General features: G+C 40.9%; 1 protein-coding gene across 1 annotated transcript; it reads left to right on the top strand.

Annotated features, from left to right (window-relative positions):
• The first annotated feature begins 1,127 nt into the window (after nt 1–1,127).
• rpf2 (ribosome production factor 2 homolog) lies at nt 1,128–7,787 on the top strand. Its single transcript, XM_020636684.3, has 10 exons — nt 1,128–1,283; nt 2,360–2,492; nt 2,960–2,997; nt 3,867–3,906; nt 4,145–4,226; nt 4,981–5,057; nt 6,137–6,236; nt 6,336–6,438; nt 6,576–6,720; nt 7,196–7,787. Exons 1-10 carry the CDS (start codon nt 1,261–1,263, stop codon nt 7,379–7,381), a joined length of 927 nt encoding a protein of 308 aa, XP_020492340.1. The 5' UTR covers nt 1,128–1,260; the 3' UTR covers nt 7,382–7,787.
• The last annotated feature ends 6,257 nt before the right edge of the window (nt 7,788–14,044 follow it).

Genomic DNA, 14,044 nt, shown 5'->3' with positions numbered 1-14,044 from the left:
GACAGTGTCTGAATAAAATGTGCAAGTAGAATCTGTCAGAGGGTCATTTAAAAAAAAAAAAGAATCGTCTTCAAAATCAGCTTTATTGTCCAGGTAGGCTCACACATACACACATACACACATACAACATAAAATATAAAATAATAAATATTTTGAAGACTAAATGAGATGATAAAGCAGAGGTGAGGGGCAGGAACCTCCTCATTGTGAGGCAACACACTAACCACAGCACACCCATGCATTCTCTGAGGCTACCACAGAAGCTCTAAGAACAGAAGTGATTGTATGAAAGAAGTGTATTAGCTCTGTGGTAAAGGATACAACACGTGGTACACGTGCAGAGTACGACTGTAAGACGTGACCATGTGGTCTTTAAAAACATGATGAACCTGTTCATCATGCAGCACTTGATAAGATGTACAACAATCTGATTAAAGTTTGTTGCTGAGCGTTATGAGGAGGACTTATGTGTGTGTGTGTGTGTGTGTGTGTGTGTGTGTATTAATGTAGAGGGTGGAGGGTTTAGGATGTGAGGGAGGGGGTTTGTGTATTTACAGTACGTTATGTTACTGAAAGTCTAATCAGTGCACAGATACAAAAATGTAACAAAAGAAATCCCCTGCCTCTTTGTTCCCACGGCTCCATCTCCTCATTGACATCACCTGAGGCCTCTCTTACACTCTGACATGTGATTTAAGTGTTCTTTTATATTCTGCTCTTATACATCAGACGTGGCTGCAGGAACTGGGGCTTGAAATATTTTTTCTTTCATATTTTATTTAAGTGAGAAGTTTATGTTAATTTTATTTAATTCAAACGTATAAATGAATACTTAATATGCTCAGGTTTTAAAAGGGAATTCATATTTTGAACTGTAATGAGTTTGTAATGTAATTTTAACGACTTTTTTCTTAATTTTTAAAATTAATTATTGTTTTATTTTCAGTTGAAATAAATGTGTATTCTTGCTTTCATATAAATCGTTAAGTTTTGGTCTACTCTTAGTGTTTGTTGTTGTTCAGCAGCTCAGTCTGTTATTATTCAGCACATAGCGCCTCTAGCGGCCAGTCTATGAATTGTGTTCTTGTTTTAGTTCGAACACTAGATGGCAGTAAGTCACTCAAAGCCGGATGTCAACCATCGTTCCACCATCGAAGAAGAAGAGCAGCAGTGTTGTCTTCCGGCTCTGGGATTCACGTGGACGAGCAGCAGCGTGAGTTAGCTCCTGAAGCTAACAGGAACCCGATTAAAAACACAAACATGACGCAGCTGGACGGTGTGGTGTAAGTTTGACTTTAAATTATTCATTCAAATGACTTGATTTATTTTTATCTATGAAAGCAGAAATGTTAAAGCTCGAAGTTTTGCGTAACGTGACAGATTTGAGTTAGCTCCCAGTTAGCCTGATGCTTGTAGAGACTTTATAATCTTTATTATTTTAAATGTAAAGTTTCCATTAACATGATGGTTTTTATGGACTGGGATTACTGGTGTGAGGTAGTTTGAGTGCCACATGATGACAAGTTGATGTTTTCTGTCTTTGACGTTGACACACAAACATGAAAACAGTTTGTCAGACTAGGAGGTTCAATGTGTTTAAATGATGTGTTTGTTAATGAGTCTGTGTATTTGGGAGGGACAGATGCAGTGTACATCCACAGCATTTAAAGCTGCTGCTTATTTCTAATACCCGTCTCTGAAAGGCCTTCAATATCTATGTATCTCAACTCTATAGAGCATGCTTACAGATAATCTGTGTTAGAAATGGTTGAAAGTTATAAGAAGTTGCCAGCATCCACATAGACACAAACCGCACACTAATGCTTATACACACCTACACACACACACACACACACACACCCCACTCTCCCTCCACCCACCCCTACACATGAATACATGGTGAATGGACTTGAGCTTGTATATTTCTTTTCTAGTCTTCTGACTACTCAAAGCTCTTTTACACTGCAGGTCACACCTACACATTCACACACTGATGGTAGAGGCTGCTGAGTAAAGAGATGATCAGTGTTAATCCATTCATACACATTCATACACCACCAACAAAGCAAAAGGAGCAACTTGGGGTTAAGCGTCTTGTCCAAGGACACATCTGACGTGTGGCTGCAGGAGCTGGGGATTGAACCCCTGATGATCGAGTACCACTGACATGTTAGCTCTCTTTATCTCAAAGAGGACGTCGGGTACTCCTGTGTGGTACTTTACAGTTCCCTGCTGTGGACGTCCCGGTTAAAGATCCAGGAGACTGTAAGGGTCGCACCATGTCGGTGCTGCTGGGACCTTACAGGCTGTTCGTCTGACACATATAACATCTCATCCTGTGTTTGTGTCTGCCTTTCAGGAAACCCAAGACGAAGCGCTCCAAGCGTTTCTTGGACAGCAGAGCGCCAAAACTGTCTGAGGATGTGAAGACGGCCATGATAATGAAAGGAGGGAACAGCAACCAAACTGTCACCCAGGCCCTCAAAGACATCGTAAGCTACATGAGGAAACGCTTTGAGGAAGGGATGAGGGCTGTTCCACATGATATAAAACCCTGATCTGTCTTCAGTATATAAAAATATATCCAAATCTGTCTTCATGTTCAGAGAAGTCCACAACGTACACTTTGTTTACAGCTGTGCAGCTCTTTTAACACTCCTACTAGCTGCTGTACGGTGAAAAGTAAAGACCCATGAGTCTCTCCGCCCCCCTCTGCTTGTCACTCGTTGACATTAATTGAAGAGTCAGTCCAGCGCTCCACAAGCTTTACTTACTGAACAGTGTACCACCGTTAGCTTTAAATACACCACGATGACCTCATCGCGGAGAATAGGTTGTAATCCATTTTAAAAAGATGTTTCAGGGCTAAACTCAGATCATAGAGGAGTGTATCAGTGTGTGACTGATCATTGATGAACACTCAATTATTAATGAGAAATCTTCTTTGTTTTTTCTGCAGTATGCCCTGAAGAAGCCCAACGCTGTTCTCTACAAGAAGTAAGTGTTTTCTGTCCTAAGTGATGTGCTTTATGTTTATTTTTTTTATTTTTAATTCATGCTGAAGTGAAATCATCTTCACTTTACGGACAGTTTGAAGAACTCTTCTGTGTTTATAAAGTTGACCTCCATACCTCAGCTGAACTCGACAGGACTGTGGTGTTTATAGAAAAGTTGATTAGACCACATGAAAAGTAAAAAAACTCCTGAATGTAGCTCAACAGACGAGAACATCGATCATAGTGAAACTAAAATAAATGATCATCGGTGATGTATGGAACCGTCTGAGTCGTCTCACTGTTAAGGGGTCAAAGTTGAGGTACTATCACCATGGGGGCATCGGGTCAGGATGCAGGACTCCAACAAGACTTGATTTTAGCTAACAGGTTTATTTCGTCAAATTAATTAATGATGAGGGTAACAGGAGACACACATGGGATTGAACATCCATGCATTGCTGAACTGCCGCCTCACGTGAGGATAAAAACAGTCTTAACTAAGGAGTAGGCAGGTGAAATCAATCTAATTAATTAGTGACAGAGTGCAAACAACAACCAATCAAGGGGGAGAGGAGAGTGAGAAACCAGGAAGTGTATTAAAGGAGGTGCAGTAGGAAAAGAGAGGAAGTGAAAGGAAACAAATAGTGATCTTTAGTACACTCACGGTCTGATTCAGGTTCATTTGGTTTATTCATCAGGGACAGCGTGCAAAGACATCCATCATTTATACAAAAAAAAACTGAGAAGCTGGTCGCACCACATTTAACGAGTAGTCCCACATAAAAGTGACACAAGACGTAAAAGAATAAGGACGGTAAAGAAACTCACCTGGCAACACGACGTACTGAAACTTCTGTTTTTGTTTTTCAGGAAGAACATAACGCGACCTTTTGAAGACTCGACGTCACTGGTAAGAGAAGGAGACGTTTGTTATCTTTGTGTTTGATTCAGTGTCGTCATGAGTCTGTAAATGAAGAAGTGACTCAGCTCTCTGAACACTTAACAGCAGCTTCCCTCTGTCTGCAGCTTATTAATGAAGCGTGTGTGAATGTAACACTGACTCATGTTCAGAGCTTCAGATCAGCTGGAGGTCTGAACGTGTTTCTCAGTTGTGTTTTTTTGTTAACCATTCAAACTGTTTTTTTCAGGAGTTTTTCTCCAAGAAGACGGACTGCTCTCTGTTCCTGTTCGGCTCGCACAACAAGAAACGACCCAACAACCTCATATTTGGTAAAAATCTCTTCTCACTCTATCATTTTCTCCGATTCACTGACTGATGTTGTTATTAAATATTTCTACTGAAACATGTCTTAAACATGAACTCTGCACATGTTTGATTCATGCAGTGAGGACATTTTCTGTTAACTCGAAGCAGAAACTACATTTAAGCCCCCTTCAGGCGTCATTTTAAGACACAATATTAACGCCCCTGTGACGCGCCTTCAATCTGAATGTTGTGGAGGTGTAATGGAGGGACAGCGAGGGAGCACGTGTGTGTGTGTGTGTGTGTGTGTGTGTGTGTGTGTGTGTGTGTGTGTGTGTGTGTGTGTGTGTGTGTGTGTGTGTGTGTGTGTGTGTGTGTGTGTGTGTGTGTGTGTGTGTGTGTGTGTGTGTGTGTGTGTGTGTGTGTGTGTGTGTGTGTGTGTGTGTGTGTGTGTGTGTGTGTGTGTGTGTGTGTGTGTGTGTGTGTGTGTGTGTGTGTGTGTGTGTGTGTGTGTGTGTGTGTGGGGAGCTCCAGCTGTGCCGTGCTTCCACAACGCAGAAACTCAACATGACCTCACAGACTGGGACAAGAATATTAACGCCTTCTCTGAATCAAAATGAACGTACACAGACGAGATGATGGCTGAGCTTCGTTTCAGCGTCTTCACAGAAATGCAGTCTGAAGAGAGCGTGTTCTCACTCTCAGAATACATTACGAGGGTCGTGTTTGTTGTAAACATGAATGTGTTTGCTAGTGTGTCATTTTTTTTTTACCTTGTAGGTCGTCTCTTTGACTTTCACGTGCTCGATATGGTGGAACTTGGAATTGAGAAATACGTGTCTTTGAGTGACATTAAGGTAAGTTATTAAGTCATTAAACCTGTTTTGTAGTTTTGTGTAATTTTGATGACGATCTCAAAGTGACGCAGCCTCTGGTACCACCATCATTCAGAGCTGACCTTTGACCTTCAAACTGATGCTGTGGGGTTAGTCTTTTATGAAAATGTTTTATTGAATCTGTTTAAACACTCGTGGTCACGCAGCACCTTTTATAAAGTTAGTCATCGCAGTCATCCGTTGTCCAAGGAGACAAAAAGTCTCGTGGTGTTTTCACATCAGACACGATTGTTTAGTACCGTGCATGATTGCTCCCCCCATCCCCGCTGGTCTGTGTGTGTATGTACACAGTCTGATGCAGCAGGGGGCAGTATGCACATAGTGGGTTTGCATATCCGCAAAGTAGAAAGAAGAATAAGCAACCATAGCAACTACTCGCAGGCTGAGTCCATTCTGCTAACTGTGGATGTTTCTGTGATTTCTGAGATGCCAACAAGGACACTCTTCCTACATCAACATGCACCGTGCAGCTCAGACGATGAAACAGGCCCGTGCAGCGTGTATACAACGTTTTTTTTTTTTTTTTTTAGCAACATGAGCAATTTAGAATTACGTCATATAGCGGCCCACTTCTTTGTTTGCTTCTCCCACGGACTGTACTCGAGTACATTACCTTTGTGTTCACACTGATTAAATGAACCAGACTTTGGGGTCAAGTGTATTCTGATCCGGGCCCAGGTACCTAAAGTGAAACCACCTTAAAGAATGAATCTGTCCCTCCTGTCTCAGCCTTCTTAAACCAACTGTGTTGCTTTTTCATCCGTTTTTATCTCTTGTATTATTATTTTTTTTATTGGGACTTTGTGTCTTCTAATGTTGTGTGCTGATTGTTGGCTGGATGTTTTTACTGCTGACTGAAGGACACGTTGCCCCATCATCCTGTTTCATGAATGATGTGACTGTGTTGCAGCGTGCTGTAATAACTGTCCTGAAGGCTTTCTTTGTCTGTGAGCACATCTTCTGTCTGTTGTCCTGTGAATGAGGGAGCTCTGACAAACCCTCACAGAATCTCTTCATGTATTTGTGATCTTCTGCTACAGGCCAGTAAATGTCCTGAGGGGACCAAACCGATGCTGGTGTTTGCAGGGGAGGCTTTCGATATGGACAACGAACACAAACGCTTGAAGAGTCTGCTCATAGGTATCTGTTCATATGATACAGTTACATGTTTTTCTCATTTTAGTTTGGGTTCCTTTTCTCATAGCACACGCTCGTATGTCTCATTGATCCATCTTTCAGACTTCTTCAGAGGGCCCACGGTGTCTGCGGTGCGTCTGGCGGGATTAGAACATGTCCTCCACTTCACGGCCCTGGAAGGGAAAGTCTACATGCGCAGCTACAGGTAGATATAAAAAAAAAGGTTCAGATATGATGTGTGTGTGTGGGAGCCGGATAGCCTAGTGGTTGTGTAGTGCACTGCACGTACAGAGGCTGAAGACCTGCCTCAAAAGGAGAAATTGATAGGATGTGTTTGTGCAGGTGTCTGCTGAAAAAGTCTGGGTGTCGGACGCCAAGGATTGAGCTGGAAGAGATCGGGCCCTCATTGGATTTGGTGTTAAGAAGGACTCACCTGGCTTCAGACGACTTGTACAAGTTAGCTCACAGACGGCCCAAGGCTCTGAAGGTAATCATACACTTAGTTTACATTTTTAAGTCACTTTGTACTTAATAAAACGTCAGACTTGACCTGAGGGGGGAGCTTGAGGACAGCCCAGATTTAAAGAGTGGAACCTCTGCATAGCCGTTTATTGACAACATCTCGTTAATACAAAGAACCACACTTCTGTTTGTCCACCTTCAAAATGGAAGCACCAGAGGATCTTATAATGTTTGCAAGGGGAAAAGGAAATTCACAGAGCCAAGAGTGAAATATTTAACGGATATATTGTGGCGACCATAAATATACCTCGGCGGACTAGCCAGGTATCGTCTGCTTGTGGGAAACACTGTTAGTGCGTCGTTGAGCCCTCACTTTGTCCCCACACCAAGAAAACCTAAAAGTGATGAAAGGCTTTCTAACGTCCTTTTTGTGTTTAGAGACCAACTTATAATTTAGCCTTTACCTGATGCCTCTCTCTCTTTTTTTTTTACCATAACAGATCAGGAAGAAGAAGAATGTTTCCCATGATGCCTTTGGCACGAAGTTTGGCCGTGTGCACATGCAGAAGCAGGATCTGACCAAGCTGCAAACGAGGAAGATGAAGGGTCTGAGGAAGAGGAGGGGAGCAGTGGTCTCTGACGACCAGGAGGGAGGGGCGGCCAAAGCGGCCAAAGTCGACGTCTGAGGGTCACTTTGTCTTTTTCTTCTTCCTGTCCGTACACATTTAATGTTCAGCTCCGGTGCTGGACGGTAACCATGATTTAAAGACTGAGCGTAAAGCTGAGCAGTAAGGAGGACGTTTATCTGCTTCCTCTGGCCGTATCTTCTCTTCCCCGTGTGACTCTCAGCTGATTCTGTGTCCCGCCCGTCATCAATGTGTCGTCTCAATGCTCTGATTAAAACCTAGATTAGGGCCATCAAATGTAATCTACATGTACAGGGGAAGTCTGCCTGATAAGAGATCAATTCAAGGCAGGGTCAGTGGGTTTGTCTGTGACCTGAAATGTGTGAGGTTTTCTTTACTGAAGAGAAATCGGACTGTGTCGAGCTGTCCGGATCTGTAACTTTTATTAAAATCTGAGCTCATTGTGTCCATGTCGATCATGACTTTTGATTATGAATTAATGTAAGAGACTTCATTGTAAAACCAGAATTTAAAATAAGATCATAAAAACAAAGTAACAAAGCCCCAAAAGGAGAAGTTTTCTTCTAGAAGTTGATAAATTATTCCAACAAATTCTCGCATTTATTTATAACTAATCTACAAACAAGTAGCCTCAGTTTATCCATCACTTAAAATAACAACCCCAGTGTTTTTACAATCCTAATATTCTCCCAGTGTAATAAAATAAACGGGAACACCTCTAAAACACGGTCCTCTTGACCTGCCAAACAATATTTATCTGAGTGCTTTCTTTCAGCGCCTCACCCCAAAACCCAGTCCACAAGTCCACCCTGCACCCTGAGATCCTCACTCTTTTTAAACCTAGCACACATGTTAGGATGTTTTTTTAATCTGAGGTTTTCCTCCGTTTAGAAAAAGAATCTTGTCAACACACGCTCAGTTTTCAAAAACATCTTTGTACACATGAAAATAAAAAATGGCCCGTCACTGAGAATGCCAAGCCGACAAAGTTGTCCTTGACATGCGAACATTTTTCTCGACCCACCACCTGAGGTCCGACCAGTAGAGGTGGGGAAAAAAAAAAGATTATATACCAACTAGTAGCACACTGGCTGCCAATTAGTCATAATGAAGTGCTTCTTAGTACCTTATTCTACATGACCATAGTCTATAGCTAATAGGCCTTTAACTAAAGCCTGCTCACACTGTACGATTTATCCCCGATTGTATAAAAGTCGGGGTGGCGTGTCTGCTCGCAATGTTCGACTGAATCATTTACGACACCCGACCAGACTTTGAGATTTATTTGTTCACACTGTACAACTCGATTTTCGGGAACGGCCGGAGAGCTCACACTGTACGAGTGAAATCGGGACGGAGCATTGACAATTGTTAATAAAGTTTCGTTTGAAAACTCCAAAGGACAGCGGTTGGTGTAACAGAAGGAAGTGGAAGTTGTTGTAGGATATAGAAAAGTAGATAAAATTGTAGATATATGGATACAAGTGCTGCACTGGTCGCCATGACTACAGTCCTCCCTCGTTTCTTGTGATTATATTGTAGTCACACGACTTCTGACGGAACCTTTCATGTCGTAATCGTCAAGATTTTAAATTCTAAATATCAAACATGTTTGAAATAAATCGGGGCGTCCCCGACGATCGCCGGGCAGATCAGGGACGTTAAGATTGGATCTTTGTACCGCTCACACTACAAGATAATCCGAACAGAGAATTGGGTCCGGGCAGCCTTGAGTCGGGAGCGACCCTGAGATTGTCAGGAAGGAAGAATCGGAGCTCAAATTATCCTGCAGTGTGAGTCAGGCTTTAGAGTTTACCCTCACTCCCGTCTTTACTGCTTATTTATAGTAAGTTACTAAATTGTTGTACATGAATTATAATCTTAATATTCTTTTGCTTCTACTTTATAAGGGCCATACCAAGCACAGCATATTCATCTTTCATTCAGCTTCAATCAAGAAGTAGTTCCAGTGTGGCGCTGAAAAGTCTGCAAACGGACGTGTTTGCACCTCGCAGCTCCACTGTTGGTTGGAAGAGCTGTCGTCTCTCAACCAGAAGGGAGAGGGGTTCGATCTCCAGCTCCTACAGCTCTTCTGTCCGATGTGTCCTTAGATACTAAATCCAAGAAAAGATGTTAGGCGAACACATAAAGGACTTCGGGAAAGGTGATCTTGTTGCTCTGACAATCCGACCACATTTCCACTAGGCCACATCATTAAATGCGACGGGCCGGCGGAGGTTAATGACGTGGGTCTGCCGTGTTGAAACTACAATGTTCAGAAAATGGACTATTAAAAGCGCATCTAAAAAACTTTCCCCCGTGCCTTCTTAACAGTGAAATAATCTAATTACTACAAGGTTGGGATTGAAATAAAAGACATATAGACCACCAGGCTACAAGTAACAAAAGTGAAACCATCAGCTTCCTGTCCACTCAGAAATCAACATCAAAATAAATATGATTAAATGAAATGAAATGTTACATTAATATAAGATATAACCTACACATAATGTTTGAAGCATACAAATGTACAACTGCACAGCATTCTTTTTTTTATAAAAAAGATTTTTTTTGGGCTTTTAACTCAGAGGGAGGACAGTGGACAGTCAGAAACCAGGGAGAGAGAGCGGGGAATGACATGCGGAAAGGGGCCACGAGTGGAAGTGAACCGCTTGAGATGAGAGTCTCAACACATGGGACGCGCGCCCTACCACTGCGCCCCCAGCGCACCCTACACAGCATTCTGAAGAGAATGAAATACGTTGAATCAAACATCATCTGATAAAAATGTCTCTTATCTTTTTATCTCTTACATGATCTGTGTCACTTTACGATCATCATTAATGTTCGTGAACGGTCAGATGCGCGACTCGCTTTAAATGTTGCGGCCGCAAGGAATTGTGGGACGGCATATCTCATCTCCTTTGGTAAAGGATGGTCCAGTGTATCCTAGGCTAAAGGAGGTTATAAAGGAAGCATTGACCCACCTTTCCTTAACTTTTAGAGAATTTGAACGGCTCTTATCATGGCCACCACTTAAATGCTTCCGGGTCATTTCACTCAGTCAGGAACCTTACTAAGCAAAAATAACAAAATTGAACGCACCCCAAAGTTGCTTCGTCGGGGGAGTGAGAATTTAGTTATTTCTGATGGTCTCTTTCAACAGCAGCCTCTACCATCAGTGTGTGAATGTGTAGGTGTGACCTGCGGTGTGAAAGCGCTTTGATTGGTGTTATGACCAGCTCGTGTAGGCCCTAACATTCAATGGAAGTCCACACAGTCAACTTGCTTCTAAAGTCTAGTTTATTTCAAAACAACACAAAAATACAAGGGCAGAGGGAAATTAGTCTATGCTGTCCAGAGGAAGAGACAGAAAGCTGTGGCAGCCTGGCTTATATGCCCTTTCACTCAGGTGAAGCCCATCTGCAATCATCAGGTAGGTGGGCGGGTCTCCCAACAACCAGCAGGCATGCCACCAGATGATGCCAAACCCTGAAACACAAAACAACAGTACCAGGCAAAACACCATGGCCAGGGCCGTCACATTGGTAAGAAGACTAGAAAATAAATGTACAAGCTCAAATGATTTAATTAGGTTGGTATTTTATGAACATTCAGTGACATAAATGTTTTACTGATTGCTGTAGAACAGGGGTTCCCAAACTTTTCATCCCGCGAGCCCCAAAATAACGATGAGAGACCGGGGACCCCCTCTGTCCCTAGAAGTGGTTAAAGCTTAACGCTGCACACAGCAGCACGCACTAATGGACCTATCCAAACACTGACATTAGAACGATAAAAATACAGCAGCCTTGAACTAATTGAACAACATTTTTGTATGTCATTTCACAATAAAGGGTAAAATATGTAATTTCAAGTCATTTCTAGTTTGTATTCGTTTTTGGAAGGAATCTCGCGACCCCCCTACCAGTGTCTCGCGACCCTCCAGGGGGTCCCGACCCCCACTTTGCGAACCACTGCTATAGAAGACACATTTTTGATTGGTGATTGGTCTAAACTTTATGCTTCAAAAAATACAAATGTTTTAAAATACTGTATAAAGCCAAACTGAATCGACCTCGATCAAATTCAATCGGGGTACGAGTGTCGTGGTGTTAGCTTTTGATACATTTGGTGTCACTTTGTGTGTTTCCCCTCCTTCTGTTTTCTCTCTTGCAGTGTGTGCAGTGGAAAGCGTGGGTGGCTGAGCTGGAACGAAGAGCACCTGAATCTTGTCAGGTCATCACTCAGGCCTTAAAGACAGATCGAGACTCAACTCCTGTGCGAGATTATTCCTTTTACAGTCTTTAACTGTGTCACACTACTAGCCTTACCTAGAAGAACTTTGAATGTGATTTTTGTTCTTGTGTCATGGACTGACCTGTTTTCTCTTGTTGTGTTCAGCCTGCCGGTGAGCCTCACCGCCTTGTTTTGGATTTCTGTTTGGCCTTGCTGTTTTTGTGTTCTCCTGCGCCAGCCCGTCCTCTATTGCCACCAACTGCCTTAAGCCTTTTATTTCACTACAAGCTACATTAAAACATCTTAAGACTGACTTTTGTTTCCGTGTTCTGCATTCTGGGGTCCAAACCCTAAAACTCCAACATAACAAAGAGTTGTTGAGAAAACAGACACAAGCTGATAAAATCACTTTGTTCAAATGAAATAATGTCTCAGTGTATTATTCTACCTGCCAAATGTGCAAAATTCTTCCTGTTAACTGAAACCAGTCAAGCACATGAGCTGGAAGCAGAGTTTGACCCTTAAGTGTCTGACAACAGATTTAACGGCTGGATATTTTGTTTAGCATCACTTAATAAAAACCTCTCGTGTTTAAATGTATTGTATTACGTTGTCTTTTGTCTGGGCCGAGTGTTTGAATAAAGGTTGAAATAAGTGAAACTGAAATGAAGGAGATCCCAAAGGGGCATCTGTTAATGGAATCAAAACATGAAATACTATTTGATCTTCAAACTGGTTCTAGATTTCATGAACTTGGGGTGTGCTGGTACTTTAAAGATCATGTTAAATATAAATGAGGAAGTAAGCCCAAAAAAATGTCTATTTGTTATTCTTTTTTTCTGCTGAAAACAAATAAAACAATAAAAGTTAAAAATGTTTTTAATATATGTATCGTTTTTTTATCATGGAGCGGTCTATTTGTGTGTGAAAGTTGACTTTGATCCTCTCTGTATTGTTTATAAAGAAACTACACTTTGGAGATGAGTCTGTAAAAACTTGTGTGTACAAAATGGCCGTGCAACATTCTATGGTTGCCATGTTTCCCCTTAAAGTGCATCATTCATATCAGATCATCATTTCAACTCAAACTAAATCTCAGACAGTTGAATTCTCCATTTCCTCTGAAAATCACGCTCAAACTGCAGATTTTTTCCACGCTAAGGACAAAAGATTTTCTGAAACTGACACAAAACAAACATCCAACTTGTGTCATGGAAAATGTAAGATTTTCACTTTTTGACTCTCTGCTGTTTACTGTAAAGTTTAAACAGTCTGAACTAGATGGCACTAGATTTCTTTTCATCCTTTGATTGAAATAGATTTTAAATAAATCTTTGTTTTTGAAATCTTTTCACATATTCAATAAATGGTTAATTAAAGAAAATAAAATCCCATCAAACACAGCCATGAATGAAATGTAGCCATGAATAAAACGTGTGTTATATAGATTTTTGTTACAGTTTATAATTGCCAGCAGATATGTGTCAGTAAAATATTAAATACTATTGAGTGGACATTTCACTTCATTAGTTTCTTCTGGGGGATTTACTGTCTGTTCAGAAATAAAATGACTTGATAAGAAACATCAGGTGAAAACAGGAGCTCAGTACTGACATGTTTCAGACTCATCAGTCTCACTCTCTGCAGACTCACTCGTCTTTAAAGTTTGTTTTTTTTCTCATTTTAAACTGTAATAGAAGTGTTTCATACATTGGAGGGGTTTAGTAGTTATGGGACTGTCTGTTTGTCATGTTCATGGATCAAAATGTGTGTCCATTGTAAAAACACAAATGTGTACAAAATGTACAAAATGGCCAAAACACTCCCTGGTTACTATTGTTACCCTCAATGTGCATTTATATCAAATCATTTAAAAAAAAAAAAAACTGTAAGAGTCACAAGAAGTATTTGACAAGTTTCACAGTAAAAACATTTATAAATGAAATAATTCACTGAGGTAATTTTCATCCTGACAAGAGCTAAAGACTCAAGATTTAAGAGCAACTTTACAAACGTTCATCATGAAAAATGTGACATTTAAATGTTTTCATGATCTGATCTGTTCTGATGCAGACAGTAAAAACTTTACTGGATCATTTCTCTGTTCTGTTTCTTAAAGAAAATAAGTAAATTACAGTGATGCTATCTTTAAGACACAGGCCCTAACACATCGTATAAATATTTTGTTCAAACAATTCACACTCCTAAATCTTCAACAATCAAAACATACTTTGTATTCATCCTTTCTGTTTATTTCAATCTGAATGACTTAAAAAGCACCAGATTGTAAAAAGAAAACTATTTATAATGTGAATATCAAGTTTGTTCATTTTCATTATTTTATCAAATCAAATTGTAAATTGATGCTTTAAAACACACTTCATATGCGAGAAGAATTTAGAAAACATAAGAAATACTGAATGATCAGCAACATCTGCAGCAGTTTGTTGTCTCTGTAAAGCA

The sequence above is a fragment of the Labrus bergylta genome, chromosome 15 (assembly GCF_963930695.1).
Source record: "Labrus bergylta chromosome 15, fLabBer1.1, whole genome shotgun sequence".
Taxonomy (NCBI): Eukaryota; Metazoa; Chordata; class Actinopteri; order Labriformes; family Labridae; genus Labrus; species Labrus bergylta.
Note: the sequence above shows the minus strand (reverse complement) of the source record. Positions and strands in the feature narration are given on the sequence as shown.

What these genes read in the sequence shown, in the direction of transcription:
- rpf2 (XM_020636684.3), top strand. Translation starts at nt 1,261, where the DNA reads ATGACGCAGCTGGACGGTGTGGT. An exon ending in TGTCTTTGAGTGACATTAAG is followed by an intron (nt 5,058 to 6,136) that starts GTAAGTTATTAA and finishes CTTCTGCTACAG; the next exon opens with GCCAGTAAATGTCCTGAGGG. An exon ending in GTCTACATGCGCAGCTACAG is followed by an intron (nt 6,439 to 6,575) that starts GTAGATATAAAA and finishes GTGTTTGTGCAG; the next exon opens with GTGTCTGCTGAAAAAGTCTG.